General features: G+C 54.7%; 1 protein-coding gene across 4 annotated transcripts in view; it reads right to left on the bottom strand.

Moving 5' to 3' along the window:
• Positions 1-2,887: 2,887 nt before the first annotated feature.
• Positions 2,888-15,109, bottom strand: part of STK11IP (serine/threonine kinase 11 interacting protein) — a 19,471-nt gene continuing 7,249 nt past the window's right edge. For 2 of the 4 annotated variants that reach the window (XM_032354930.1, XM_032354928.1), the window contains 12 exons: positions 14,068-14,391; positions 13,694-13,887; positions 12,378-12,494; positions 12,101-12,275; positions 9,386-9,616; positions 9,188-9,291; positions 8,077-8,174; positions 7,804-7,982; positions 7,488-7,569; positions 7,221-7,291; positions 6,479-6,726; positions 5,455-5,852 (listed from right to left, as the gene is read on the bottom strand). In XM_032354930.1, the coding sequence (XP_032210821.1) occupies positions 5,703-5,852; positions 6,479-6,726; positions 7,221-7,291; positions 7,488-7,569; positions 7,804-7,982; positions 8,077-8,174; positions 9,188-9,291; positions 9,386-9,616; positions 12,101-12,275; positions 12,378-12,494; positions 13,694-13,887; positions 14,068-14,391 (1,973 nt within the window). In that variant the 3' untranslated portion in view covers positions 5,455-5,702. Of the gene's footprint in view, positions 5,853-6,478; positions 6,727-7,026; positions 7,112-7,220; positions 7,292-7,487; positions 7,570-7,803; positions 7,983-8,076; positions 8,175-9,187; positions 9,292-9,385; positions 9,617-12,100; positions 12,276-12,377; positions 12,495-13,693; positions 13,888-14,067; positions 14,392-15,109 lie in introns of those variants that run through there. The other 2 variants (XR_004288568.1, XR_004288569.1) reach the window with 2 other exon arrangements.

Genomic DNA, 15,109 nt, shown 5'->3' with positions numbered 1-15,109 from the left:
AGGCAGGCTTCTTTCTTCTGCTTACAAAGGGCATTTCGAGGCAACCAAGTGGGCTGCAGTAACTCACGGGCAGTTTCTGAAACCAGCTTGGATTTGAGGCTTGATGGCTCACGTACCACCCCGTGCGTTGCTACGCAGCATAGTTTAGTTACGGATTAGTCCCATCTGTGCTGGAGACAACGGGGCCACAGATCGGCAAGGGCGACTTGCCCGTGGTTAAATAGCAAGCCTCAAAACGAAGGCATAAACATGGACCTTCTACGCTCAAAACCACTATCCTCTTCCCGTACAACTGCCACACCACGCTGACTGGTGAGCACACAGGTGCACAGTTCTGTGGGCACCAAGAGACCGGCAGCACGTAGCACAGCCCTGGGGCAGGATTGCCAACCACGGCTAACCAGTCTGGGGAGGGTCAGCTCAGAAGCCACCAGGGCATCCTGGCAAAGGAGGAAGGATGTCACCCCTCATTCCACGTGAAAGGACTCACTGACTCTCTCTCCCATTGAGAAAAAAAGAGCCTTCAAGCTGACCTACACCCCACCTTCCAAAGTCTCGGGAGTCAAGATTTGTATCACTCAGTTTAGGGGGTGCCTGGCTGGTTCAGTGGTTGGAGTGCAGGACTCTTGATCTCGGGGTCATGAGTTCAAGCCCCACGTTGAGGGTAAAGTTTACTTAAAAAAATAAAATTTAAGAAAGAATAAGAACAACAAGTAAAAATAAATTCAAAATAGATGAATTTTGTTCAGTTTTGGCCACTGAACACCCTAGGGCCTCATCTGAATTTTTAAATGTCACTCTTTTTTTTAAAGATTTTATTTATTTGACAGACCACAAGACAGGGAACACAAGCAGGAGCAGTGACAGAGGGAGAAGCAGGCTTCCTGCTGAGCAGGAAGTGTGATGTGGGGCTCGATCCCAGAACCCTGGGATCATGACCGGAGCCGAAGGTAAACCAACTGAGCCACCCTGGTGCCCCTTAAATATTACTTTTGAACCAAAATACATTTTGGGAGTTTAAAAATATGTTTAAAATAAAAGTAACAGAACCTCGATACCATCCCTGACCCCTTCTGCCCGTTCTTATCTTCATTCCTACCACCAATTTATTTGTCTCTCTGGAATTCATTTATACTAATAGAAGCTAACAAGAATATATCCCAACCTGCCTTATTTCTACAGAAAAAGTGGCAGAGTGCCATTATGGACAGTTTTAGGGAGTGAATCTTTCTCTCCACTGCCTCAGGCCACCACTGCCAGCAAGCCCAAGGCTGGAGAGCCAATCAATAAGCACTTGTTAGGGGAGGAAAAGGCCAGACTGAAGGGACAAGTCGATCTCTGGGGCCAATCCACAGTGCGAGAAGCAAGTGCTTGCAGACGGACATCTGTGCACAGGCATCAGTAGTGAGGTGGTCCCGTCTGCTCGGTGTGGCAGGTGTTGGAAACAGGCGCATCCTGGTGCCTGAGGAGGCGCCAGACACTTCCAGGGGCAGCAATGGCCTCAGCCTTGGCAGCTTCCTTGGTGGCCAATACCAGCACCTGTCTCCTGGGTAGCCAAAGACACAGCACCCCCAGGATGAAGGGGGCAGAGGACTTTGCTGCTCTGTTAAAACAAAGTCCCGTGCAGAGAATTTAAGCACAAAGAAACGGGAGGATACTCCTCTTCGGCTGCTCCAGCCTCACACCGCTTGGCGGATCATCCTAGAAACCCTGCAGGAGTTTGGAGTGCAGGAGTCCAGCCCATGACCTGCCAGGACTTCTGGGGAAGCGCTTGTAAATGGGCCAGACCCATCTGAAAGGGAGCTCTGGGCCAGGGGCTGGAGAAGGGCTCTCTCGGGGCCAGTCCTGGCTAGCCTCCAGACAGCGCAAAAATGTTGTTGGGGAAGGGGGTGTGCGCACCGCCAAGAAAGTGAACTCATATTTTTGGGAAGTTTTAATTTGCTTCAATTAGAAATTCAGGCCAGCTCTGAGCAAACAGAAGTAGGTGAACTTGTTTTCCGAACCTCTGCACTGTCCTTTCTGAGCCCCTCCACCTTCGTGCAGGCCTGTCACTGAGGGCCGTCTACCCTAGCCAGCATTTCCCGCCTGGCCGGTTCCAAGACGCACACTGCTTCAACCAGACCAGGGTCCTGCTGCAGGAGGGGAAGAGAGAAAGAGAGACCATCTGGTTCCACGACGTGGGAGAAGCTTTGTCTCTGGGACCTCAGCACCAGCCTTCCCAGTCTGGGTCATTTCCATACACAGGGCTCTTTCCTTAAACTCTTTCCTTAAGCTCTAGGTCTTGTGACCAAAACACTGTAAGAAACACCTGGGGAAATGAGATGCTTTAAACAACGCACGGGCCCTAAGAAGGGCTCACTGAGCCATAGCTATTGGGTCATTACCGTCCTCGTTACCTAGAGGTGTGCCTCTATAAATCTTCCAGGGAGCTTTCAGGGCTGCCCTCACCGTCCTCTCTCAGCAGTCCTGGCCCAGAGAAGGTAGTTGCTCTCCTGGGAGTGGTTGATGAGCCTCCTGCCCTGACATATGCTCTAATGGGCTCTGCAGTAGGACCTGTGTCCTATTAATCTCTGTCAACTGAAGGGATAAAGAAACTCACCCATTTCGTATACTTATGAATATGTAACGAACATGTTTCAAGACAGGAACAATGCTGACCCGCAGAGAAGGCAGCCATGGGGGCTCCTAGGCGGTCCAGTCGGTTAAGCGTCTGATTTCTTGCTCAGGTCATGTTCAGGGTCCTGGGATTGAGCCCCACAGCGGGCTCCCCACTTAGCATGGAGTCTGCATGTCCCTCTCCTTCTGCCCCTCCCCCAAGTCATGCACTCATTCTTTCTCTCAAATAAAATCAAAAGGAAGGCCTGAAAGGGGGGGGCGGGGAGGGAGGGTAAGCAGAACTAAGGAGTGAGCTCTAACCAATATCGAAGGCTTCTACCTCCTAGGGTCCCACATTTCCTTCCCCTCCTCAGGACCCAGGGGCTTCTCCACTGTACTTTTGCTCTTGCAGGGCAGGAGGCTGAGTGTCCTCTGGTGCACTGATTAGTTCCCCAACAATTCCGTCTTCTGGGGCCCCAGGGTTTGCACAGGGCTGGCTGGGTCAAGGGTGGAATTGGGCCCCAGGAGCCCAACCCAGTCTTCTCTAGCCTACAAAACACCCCAACCCCAGGCTCCACCTTGGACTTCCCCAAAACAGCTTTCAGTGAGGCCTGACCAAGTTTTCAGAGCACATCCCTCCCCATGAACCCGAAGTCAAAGGCCTTCTAGTGGGGGAGAAAGGAGCAACCCCCTTTCCTATGGTAAAGGAAACCATACCCTCTCCTGTTCTCTAGGCCCACACCTTCCAGACCCTCCTATGTTGACCTTGCAATGGTAATAGACAGAAACCTTAGAGATAGGGCAGTCCTCTAAACTGAGGTATGCAAAAATGACCTTTTTCTTGGTAACTTTATCTTTGTAACGGAGCCCTCATTTCCAACCAACAGAGAAGTTGATCCAATATCATTTAAGTCAACTCAGCCTCATCGGTGATTTCAATTCCATCCATTCCAGTCTAACTTGCTCACATTCCCATTGGGGGCTGGGCTTACACCATCCTCCTGCTGCGTTCCTGCAACAACCGGCTGGCAAGCTCTCTGCCTGCTCTCCCCTGACTTCCCTGCACCCCAGTCACACACCCCAGTCACCCACAGGATCCTCTGGACCCCCTCCCTTCTCCATTCAGGAGAAATCTGGCAACTAACCTGCCAAGTGCCTCCAAAATGCTGCCTCCATGTGCTCTGGTGGCGTAGGGAGCACCTGACAGGTCGCTGTCCTCTGTAATTCCAAACACGGAGCTAGGCCCAGGGCCCGTCCACCCTGAGAGCCCCAGGGTAAAGGGGAATTGTTCCTACACTGCTCCTAATGCCCTCCTCTAAAAACTCTCCCCTCTCTCCCGTTGCAGAGCTCTTGATATCCTTCTGTGGTCCCTTTCAAACCTCTTCCTACTGCTTGGCTCTCCAACTTAACGCCTGAAGGTTGGCATCTTTTTCTCTACAGTTCAGCAGGAAGGGGTGAAAATCACCCATGAATGAATACATCACCTAACATCTCACTGCTTCAGATACGTACAGTCCACCCGGTTTGCCCGTCCTGGACAAGTGGAGGATTGTGCAGGGCTGAGTGGGCCGGGCTCCCTCTCTATGAGTGGGACTGGGCCTAGAGAGCAGAGGGGAGGCAGGGAGGCTCCGTGGTTTGTAGACTGCCCTAGCTGTGAAGTCACATGAGCCTGAACACAGCAGGGCTCCTCCCTTCACTGATGTGACCTTGAACGCGTTGTTTAACTCCTCTAAGCCTATTTCCTGTAACAAGATGTCACCCTTTCCCAGGAGCCCCCATAAGTAGCAGAGACCATCACTAGGCACCTGGCTCAGCGGCCTCCGTATTAAGTGCTCAGTAGAGAAGAGCCTCTCCAAAACCACCCAGCAGACTCGAACAGAGCCCACCCTCCGCATACAAGGGTGGCCTGACGAGCCTCCAAGGCTCCTTGCCCAAGCCTTCCTCTCGGCCTCTCTACACAAACATGTGGACACCACTCCTGCTACATTCATTTTCAAGAGCAAAAATGAAACCCCAAGTCAGGCCAGCTCATGTCAGAGTGGGGATTTATGCAGTTAGGACCCTTTCTGTGGCGTATTATTTGATTTAATTAGCCTAGGCCAACAAAAGAGAGAGAAGGAAGAGAAACAGGAGGGGGGGGGTCTCCTTTAGTTCATATAACCTGAAGTCCCAGGGGCACCTGCCCGCAGGCACAGCTGGATCCAAGAACTCCAAACACACCTCCAGGACCTGGCCTGTGTGCCCCGATCTCGGCTCTGCCTCTCCCTGCATGGCTCCGCTCTCAGGAGAAGGCTGGCAGCTCTGGGCTCACCCTCTCAGCACCCCTCACAGGGAAAGTATACCTCTCTCGTGGGTGCTCCAGCAACCAAATTGAGTCACGTGACAACCCCTGAATGGATCACTGTGGCAACAGGGACAGAGGTGACAGCATGGGGTCTACCCGACCAGGCCTCTGGGATGCACGAGGCAGGGCTGAGAGGAGGCGACTACTCCCTCCACAGCCCCAAGTCTACATACCTACTCCGCAGACAGCCCCCCATACTGAGCGCCCACTGCCAGCAGCAGAGATCCTCACTAGGGCCCCGCTGGAATGAGAAAGCGAGAACCCAGCTGGCCCAGCCATTTGTTCCGCAGTGATTCCCACGTCAGGTCCCCGTAACAGGCATGGCTGGCTGAGGCCTGGCGCCCACGGTTCAGGGATCCCACTTGCTCCCATCGCCTGGGGCAGAGGGGGCTCACGGGCTCACGGGACTGATAAGGCTTGGGCTATCCACTGAGGGACAGCTGTGGGCAGGGCGGTTTCTGTGAGAAGCGGAGAAGAGCAGACCACCTGAGTGACACACGGAAACACTCCCCATGGCATCTGGAAGGGAAACCATTTTATTGATACCTGAGAAAAAGTGCAGGAGAAACATTCCTACTGCCCATGTAGCCTGTCCCCTGGGGCTAGACCAGGCCAGGCGACTTCTCTCACCGCGTCTTGAGCCGTGGGCCATCTGGGGCCTCACTGACGAGCGTCCACGGCTGGAGAAGTTGGCAGCCAGACTCGGGACAGAGAGCTTCAGCAGCCATAGCTCCAAGGCCGGGGCGGGCTTGGCAGGGAAGCCTCACCGATCGAGATCCAGAGTCTCTTGGGTCACTGTCCGGAGTCCGATGGAAAACAGCTCCTCCCAGGGCTCCCGGATCCAGGCCAGCAGGGCCGTCAGCTGCTCTGGACACACAACACGAAGGGCCCAAAAACTCTCCAGCCGGGACACCTGGAGAGCAAGTGGTAGTGAGCGGAGATTCGTGGAAGATCTGCCGCCCCTCCCTGCCTCAAGGCCTGCTCCTGCCCCAGGCCTGTGTCTTCCACAGAAGACTCAGACTTCGGGCTTTTTAAGCAGAACACTTACTGAAGGCCCCCACACAGAGGCTTCCATGTGTACTGTCTTGTTTCTTTAATTCACCCTGTTTTCCAGAACATAAGGTCTGGACTCAACTCCAAGAAACCAGTTGGAGTTTGATTCCTGGATCGACCACTTGTGACCCAGACAAACTGGTTAATGCCCCCAAGCCTCAGTTTCCCCATCTGTAACAGGCCTAACGACAGAACCTCATCCCACAGAGTCTGGGAAGAGCAAAGGGCTGGCACCTGGGGCCCCTTCACACGTGAACACCAAGCAGCAGCCAATGCGTTACTGAAGGCCTCCCGCTAACACAAGCTGGGCTCCAGGTCCTCGGGCTTCCACTGCCCACAGCAGCTGCCCTCTCTGCCTGCTGCTCCTCCAAACCCAGCAAGCCCCCCAGCTACTCACCCCACTTCTTCGTGTGCCCTCCACCACAACTGCCCATCGCAATTCCACCCCAGCCCCTGCCTCTCCCTCTCTCATGTGTGTGCACACACCTCATCGTAGAAGACCAGCCGCAGGTCCCCTGGGGCACTGCGATAGAGCAGCACGGAGCTCAAGCTGCTGAGGGGCCACTGCTCCCTGACACGCACAGAGGGGCCCGGCCCCAAGGGCAGGGATGTCTCAGAGGCTTCACCAGATGCTGCTGGAAGAGCGGGCTCCACCAGGGAGCCTGCAAGGTCTTCTTCTAACAAGTACAGGGTGGACAGAGTCATCAACAGGGACACTGGGCAGGTGGCAGGGCCTGGAGGGAAAGAGACAGGGTGAGACCCAGAATGGAAAGCCACAGAGGAGCCCAGATCCCCAGGGCGGCCTCCTGGTGCCACTCGAGAAGGATGAACCACATCATGCCAAGGTGGTCACGGAGCAGCCCCTGGAGGCCAGCTCTCCTTTTTGTCCAACTCCTGGCATCTCTAGACTCCAAAACCCCTGAGGCCAAAGACAGAAGGAACCTGCCCCACACCCAGCCCGCCAGGAAAATCCGTGCTCCTCTAACAGGATGAGCAGACCCAGCCCATCTGCTCCACCTCACAGAAAGCCTAACCTCAAAGCAAAGGTCTCTGAGGGCTCAGGTAACCTGTCACCCCACTCAGAGAGGCCAGAAGACGGAGGCTGTCATTTGGGTGTGCCTGTGAAAGAAGTCCAGATTCCAGAAACTGAAAATACTACAAGGGCACAGAGGCGCAATGCGGGCCCCTATCCAGGGGCCTGAGGCAAGACAGAAGACAGAAGCCTCACCTTCCACCAGGAACACCCGAAGGTAGAAGAACAGGGGAGGCTCCGAGGAAGGGTCTCTCTCCAGCAACGGCCTGAGGGGAAGGAGTGGTCAGCCCAGGGGTAGGAAATACTGAGAGGAGCAGGGGGGACAAACCCAGGCTGGGTCAGGAGGCGTGAGCATGACCACAGGCAGGCCCAGAGGCTCAGGGCCCAACCCCAGTGGGTGCTTGTGGAGGGGGCCCCCGGCTCCTGGGCACCAACCTTGGCCTCAATCTCCTATCCACTCACCAGAGGCGGTGCTTCGGGGTCACCTCCTCCTCCGTGGCACGGACACTGCTCCTCCAGCTAGGGGGCAGAGCCTGTAAGACATCTGGACAGAGCCAGCCAGGGACAGGGAACCTCAGAGACTCTAGCTCTTCCATCCCAACCTCTCCACCTCTCGAGAACTTCCTGATTTCAACTTCTAGATTCCAGAAACCTCTATAGGGGATGAGTCCCGCTACCTGTCCATCTCCACCGTGGCCTTGAAACGTGGGCAGCTGTGACCCCTCGGCCCCCACTCGCCCTCCCCACCACTCCCTTCCCTCCCTCTTCCCTCTCTCACCAGTGAGTTCATCTAGAAAGGCCCGGCAACGCTTGGCATCTCGGGGCAGCAGGACACAGCTACCTGCCCCAGCAGCCCACTCCAGCCGCAGACTCTGTCCTGCCAGCCCCAGCTCGATGCCGCTTAGGTCATGCAGGGGAACGGCCAGGGCTGGCTGCAGCCAGCTAGCTGGAGGCCCGCTGTAGGGAGTGAGGGTCAGAGCAGTGGCAAAGAGTGAGTGGCGGGACACCCAGCAGGAGCCCTGCCCCGTCCCTGGCGGCCCCACTTGCTCACCATATCTCCCCAGTCACCTTCAACACATAGAGCCTGAGGTCAGACACCACCACAAGACACACAGACTCCCCAGCGTGGCCTGCCAACACCAGTGGCACCTAAGGGGAAGAGGAAGGCAATGAGAAAGAGGGGACAAAGGAGGCAGCTGCCAGGCTGAGCACAGAGTCACTACGGCCGACCCTCCCCACTACTCACACATCCAGCCTTGCCCGCCACCCCCCTGCGCCCTGGCCTGCAGGCGGGCTCAAGGGGTTTCCCTGCCTGGCATCGCACCCCCTCTGACCTGCCCTCCACACTCAGCCAGACTCCTAGCAGGACTCGGGTAGAACAAAACCAACGGCTGCTCCCCTGCCTCCAGGGCTCCTGCAGCCCTTGGGATCAAGTCCAAGCTCCCTGGCAGACACTTGAGGCTACCCGGAAACAGACCCCTGCCTGCCCCTCAGGGTCCCTGCCCTCTCCCGATCCCACCCCGTCGCCCCAAAGGCAACAATTTTTCCCCACGAGCTGCCCCTCCTTTAGGACCCTGACACAGGTGCTGCTTCCTTTCCCCACATCACGCCCCCATCCCCCGAGAACTCATCCTTCAAGACCTGGATTGGATCTTAGATTGGCTCCCGGAGAAGCAGAGGCCCCATCACTCCAGCTGAATTTGATGCCTCAGCCTGATTCTAGCACTTTCCTAGCTCATGATCATCGGGTTTCTCACACCAAAATAGAAGACAGATGGCAAGACTGCTTTACTCTAAACCCTAGTGTCTTGCCAATGCCAGGTGCTAGCAGAGGGACCGATAACACCGGGTACTTGTAGTAGTGACAGAAGGCCCCACGTGAGTCAGGTTGCGGGCTGGGCAGCTTCCAGACCCTGGAGCTCACTGATGGTAGCACACTCTACGAGGTAGGCATCGCCATCCCCGAAGCAGAGTGCCAAAGACAGGTCACTGTCCAGGACCGTGTCCACAGCCACACTGCAAGTGACTGCGGGAGCTGAAACTGGGCACCTGACCCAGAGCTTTCAGAGCCCCTGTGCAGACACCGTTGGCTGCGGGGGACACAGCAGCGCCCCCTCACTGGCCAGAGGAGGAACGCAGGGCAGCGCCAGGCTGGCACAGACCTTGAGGCAGCACTGGAACTCCTCCTGGGCATCGGCGAACACCTCAACATCTAGGAAGAGCCGGAGTCGGTGGTCCACAGAGCGGAGGCCACGGCGCTCAGGGGCTGGGGGCAAGCAGGGGGCCATCAGCCTGCCCAGGCTACCACCGCGCTCTCCCGCCTCCCTAAACCACCTTGGTCCTGTTTCCCCGCTACTCACGGGGACTGAGGCTCCAACTGTGGCGCTCCCGGGAGACCGGCGCTTGCGACGGGGTCCCGTCAGCCCTGCTGCTGTGGTCACTGTGGTCAGGAGAGTCACAGACAGGGCTGGCCGTCTGCAAGGTAGCTGGTGATCGTTCATCTTGTCTGTGCTCCCTGTCACTGGTTCCCAGGGACCGAGCCAGGAGAACCACATGATCACTACCACAGTTTGGACACACGGCAGGGGATTCTGGAAGGATGAGCACAGTCCCTGTGTAGCCCCATACACAGCACCACAATCCCCCACTCTGTCATGTTTCCCACCCGCTCTTGGACTCACCTTGGCCGACATCCCCAGTTTCCTAGGCTCCCCACCATTCCCAACAGGCCCCTTCCACTTCCTGGGCAGGCCAGTTCACCAATCGCTCTCCATCCCAGTGAGGGAGGAGCAAACCCAGACCCAGGGCCCACAGTCACCTCAAACTATACCCCCTTCTTATTTTAGGCTTTCCCAGAGATGACCAAACTCAGCCAGACCCTGCTCTGGCCCCCTTCCACAGCCTCAGGCTATCATGTGCTCTGAAGCTCCAGCAGCCTCGTCTAAAAGCCCCAAATCAACAGATCAGGAAGGCAAGGGTGCCAGGTATGGGTCCAATTCCAGGATCCATCACTTAACGGCTGTCATCTAAGCAATCTCAAGTCACCAAGCTCTCTGAGCCTGGTTCCTCCTCTATAATAGGGAGCGCAGACAGTGCCTGTCCTATAGGGTTGTCAGGATGGGTGATGGGATCAGGTAAAGAATCCAGGTCAGGGGGGTGCCTGAGTGGCTCAGTGGGTTAAGCCTCTGCCTTCAGCTCAGGTCATGATCCCAGGGTCCTGGGATCAAGCCCCACATCGGGCTCTCTGCTCAGCGGGGAGCCTACTTCCTCCTCTCTCTCTGCCTGCCTCTCTGCCTACTTGTCATCTCTGTCTGTCAAATAAATAAATAAAATTAAGAAGAAAAAAAAAAAAAGAATCCAAGTCAGGGATCGGCAGTGAGAGAGGAAACATTCTCTGAGCAGCTGTCGTGGGCATACACTGGACCTTCTGACAGTGGAATCAATACTCCCTTGAGATGCGTGGGAGGCTCAGTGTTTAAACCTCTGCCTTCAGCTCAGGTCATGATCCCAGGGTCCTGGGATGAGGCCCTTGCCGGGCTCCACACTCAGCAGGGAGTCTAGCTGTCCCTCTCTCTCCCTCTGTTCCTTTCCCCACTCATGAGACTGCTGCACTCTCTCAAATAAGTAAACTCTTAAAAAAAAAAAGAATTGGGTGCCTGGGCAGCTAACCATCTGCCTGCAGCTCATGTCACGATTCCACCGTCCTGGGACAGAGTCAGCGGGGATGCGGCTTCTCCCTCTGCCTGCCGCTCCCCAGGCTTGTGTTCTCTCTCTCTCTTAAGATAAAACAAGAATCCTGACACACCCTGTCCAAGACTGTGCGGCTGAGGCTGGAGCAGCAGCAGCTGCCATTTAAACAGAACCTCTGATTTGTGCCTGACACTGTACCTGGTATCTTCCTGTGACATTTAAATCTAACAGCACAGAGGATGAGTTCATGCTCTTCTTGCTCCAGATAAGGTAACCAACGCTCAAATAAAAGGAGAACACAGCATTCAGCAATGTCCAATTTAATGACCCACCGGAGGGACCCCGGGGGCCATACAACGCTGCGCAGCACAAAAAGGTCTCAAAGAGGATGAGGCTATTTCCACTGCACACATTATGATTCTGGACTTCTGGGGAGGTTCAGGGTGGGGGACAGTGAAGGGTCCATTTTCTCAATAAATTTTAAACTCCTGTTCCAGCTGCTGCCAGGAAGACAAAGTGGCTAATAAAAGTCATGCATTTCGGGTTGCCTGGGTGGCTCAGTCAGTTAAACATCTGCCTACAGCTCAAGTCATGATCCTAGGGTCCTGGGATTGGGTTCCGCATTGGGCTCCCTGCTTGGCAGAGAGCCTGCTTCTCCCTCTCCCTCTGCCTGCCACTCCCCCTACTTATGCTCTCTCTCCCCCTCTCTGTATCTATCTATGGATTGATTGATTGACAGATACATATTTTTTAAAAAGTTATGCATTTCAACACAAATGCTATCAAGGATATCTCTTTTCCTCTTAAAATCCTTAAAGAAAAAAAATTTTTAAGATTTTTTAAAATCTGTAAAAAAAATTCTGACTGATCTGCAGTGGAAAAAATACAGAACAGGGTGTGAAGAGATCCCATGAGGCACCACTTGATCTCAAGTAGCTCATAAGGTCAGTCAAGGCAGGACAACCTCAGCCAACTCACAAAGCACCTTACTCAACAGCCAACCATGCTCAGAGGACAGCACTACACCCAGTACTGCAGTGAGAGTTAAGCAGCTTTTATGGAGTTTCCAAGTATTAGCCAAAAAAGCAGAAAAAGCCTGCAAGTTATGAAAAAATAATGAGTATGTTTCAAGAATTACAGAGATTGTATTTCCTGACTTTTAAAGAGAAAAAAAAGAGGATCTAATTTCTTCTTTTGCTCCTTGTATTTTTTTGGGGGGGGGGGGTGGTAAATGTACCAGACAGTTTTATTTTCCTTCCAGACAGAAGAGCTGGTCCCCACCTCTTCCTTCCCTGGGTTCCCGCTTTATATTCCCTCTCTCAAAGCCAACATCTCTGAAATGGTGGGAGTCCCATGCGCAGGAAGGTCAAGGGCAAGATGTGTACCTGTCTTTTGGAACAGAGGCCTCCAGCCTTCCTCACTGTCTAACAACCTGGGCTCCTCTGGCTTGAACTCATGGCCACAGCGTAGACACTGGAGTCTGCCCCCCAGCAGGTCTCTCACTTCCCCAAGCTCACGCTGAGCCGCGGTGGCTGCTGGGGTCAGCACGGCAAGCAGCTCCTGAAACAGGGTGGGCCAGAAGCAGCTGTGAGCAGTGGACCCTGGCCCTCCGCCTTTCAGGCCCCCGCCCAGTCCCCTGAGCCTCACTCTAGGCCCCGTTACCTGGAGAGCTGCATGGGCATCGGGCTCTAGCACCACATAGCGACGCAGCTGCCGGTCACGGCAAATGTAGGAGAAACGCAGAGCAAGGACAGGGGCCCTGGGGAGCAGATCTGAGCCCTGTGCACAAAGTGGGGAACCGGGTTAAAAAAAAAAGGAGGGAGGGAAAAAATGTTCATCACTAGCCATCAGGGAAATTGAAATCAAAACCACGTTGAGATACCACCTTACACCAGTTAGAATGGCAAAAATTAACAAGGCAGGAAAAAACATATGTTGGAGAGGATGTGGAGAAAGGGGAACCCTCTTACACTGTCGGTGGGAATGCAAGTTGGTGCAGCCACTTTGGAAAACAGTGTGGAGATTCCTCAAAAAATTAAAAATAGAGCTTCCCTATGACCCAGCAATTGCACTACTGGGTATTTACCCCAAAAATACAGTGAAAAGAAGGTGAAAAGAAGGGCCATATGCACCCCAGTGTTCACAGCAGAGACGTTGACAATGGCCAAACTGTGGAAAGAGCTGAGATGCCCTTCAACGGATGAATGGATAAAGATATGGTCAATATATACAATGGAGTATTACACAACCCTCAGAAAGGATGAATACCCAACTTTTATAGCAACATGGACAGGACTGGAAGAGATTATGCTGAGTGAAATAAGTCAAGCAGAGAGGGTCAATTATCATATGCTTTCACTTACTTGTGGAACATAAGGAATAACACGGAGGACACTGGGAGAAGTAAAGGAAAAGTGAATTGGGGGAAATCAGAGGGGGAGATGAACCAAGACAGACTGTGGACTCCGAGAAACAAACGAAGGGTTTTTGAGGGGGTGGGGGCTGGGTCAGCCTGGTGGCAGGTATGAAGGAGGCCACGGACTGCACGGAGCCCTGGGTGTGGTGCATAAACAATGAACCCTGGAACACTGCGTCAAAAACTAATGAGGTACTGTATGGTGACTAACATAACACAGTCAAAATTTAAAAAAAAAAAAAAAAGGAAGAGCAGAAATAAAAGAGTTTTTTAAAAAAAGGAGGGAGGAGATGAGAGAGATCTGGAAACCGCAGCTCTGGATGTCTCGGAAACACTCTAGCTCACACCCACACTAGCTCAGCAGCCCCGCTCCTCAGCCCAGCCTTCCAAACTGTCTGGGACCTCGCCTTCGCCCCCCGCGGCTCCCCTGCTCTGCTCCAAGTGCCAGCCAGAGACTGTGGGAAACTCGCAACCCAGCGCCGGGCACCCAATAGCTGTCTGTCAAGGGGGCTCCAACGACAAGCCCAGCCCCGCTTCCAGGACGCCCAGCACTGGTGCTCACCTCGAGTGCTGCCTCACTCTCGGGCTCCACCTCAGCTGCCTCTAGGCTCTGGAGCTCCAGCCGAGCCAGGGTCCGAGCAGCTTGGAGCTCCACCTCAAACAGGTGGCCGGAAGTGACCCGGAGAAAGCACTCCCTACCGCGCACGCCCTGGGGCCCCTCCAGGGGACACACCAACATGGGGCGACACAGTTCGGCTGAGGAGAGACCAGGAGAACAACCCTGTAAGAAGCAGAGAGGTATCCCCGACTCCACCCTCCTGTGGGGTGGCCCTCCATCCAGAAGGGGTCAGCCACCCCGAGTCCGGGTTTGCCCAGCTCTCCCAGACACACGCAGCAGCACGTGGCCCGGGCGCTGAATGAGCGCTCACTGCTCACCTTCCACTTCGCCCTCCTCCTGCTCCTCCTCTTCCTCCTCTCCTTCTTCCTCTTTTTCCTGCTCCTCCACCTCTTCTTCCTCCCGGGGCTCCGGCAGGAAACTGACTTCTGCCATTCCCTGCGGTGACTCCTTCTCTGGGGGCGGAGGGCCAGGCACAGACCCTGGGCTCAGGGGCAGTGTGCTGAGGGCAGGGGTGCTGGGGGTAGCCAGAACAGGGGTACCGGAGGTCTCCAGGTGATTCCTATACTGCAGCCAGTCACAGCCAAACCGTTCCCGGAAGCTGTTCATGAGTTCGAGTTCCCGATGCTGCTGCACAAACCGCCCTGGGCCGGTGGTGGGGTGCACCGCTTAGCGAGCCTGCGCCCTCACCACGACCCCCCAACGACCCCAGCCTCTTCTGCAACTGCTCCTTGGGGTGAAGTCAGAGGACGTGTGATGTGATGGGGGCTGGGGATCAGAGGAAGGCTCAAGGCTTCCCCTCAGCAGCACGTCCCAAAGCGTGTCCTATGGAGCCCTGTGCTCACGGGCAAGTCAGAAGCACACAGCATATGCTGTTGGGGAGTGTGCTGGAGGTCCTGAGATAGCCTGCAGGGAGGACGCCTACTAACTCTGGTCAGCCCAGCCTTTCCCATGCAACCTTTTCAGCAAGTGACCTTTCTACATCCCATACAATTCAAGTTCCTGGAAAAACACTTTGGAAAATGCTGCCCAGGGTCTCTTTTTTCCTTAAACTAGAAAGAAGGAGGAAAGCCTAAGAGACCCTCTGCAATGCTCTGCTCCAGCTCAAACAGAATCCCTCCTACCCAGCAGACTGGGGCAGGAGCCTTAAGACAAGACTAGGGCAGGGCGCATGGGTGGCTCTGTCCTTAAGTGTCTGCCTTCCACTCAGAACATGATCCTGGGGTCCTAGGATCGAGCCCCCCACATTAAGCTCCCCACTCACTGGGAAGTCTGCTTTTCCCTCTCCTACTCCCACTCCCCCTGCTTGTGTTCCCTCTCTTGCTGTATCTCTCTCTGCCAAATAAATCAAATCTAAAAAAA

Source organism: Mustela erminea, chromosome 8 (genome assembly GCF_009829155.1).
Source record: "Mustela erminea isolate mMusErm1 chromosome 8, mMusErm1.Pri, whole genome shotgun sequence".
Classification (NCBI taxonomy): Eukaryota; Metazoa; Chordata; class Mammalia; order Carnivora; family Mustelidae; genus Mustela; species Mustela erminea.
This window is presented reverse-complemented; position numbering and strand designations above follow the sequence as displayed.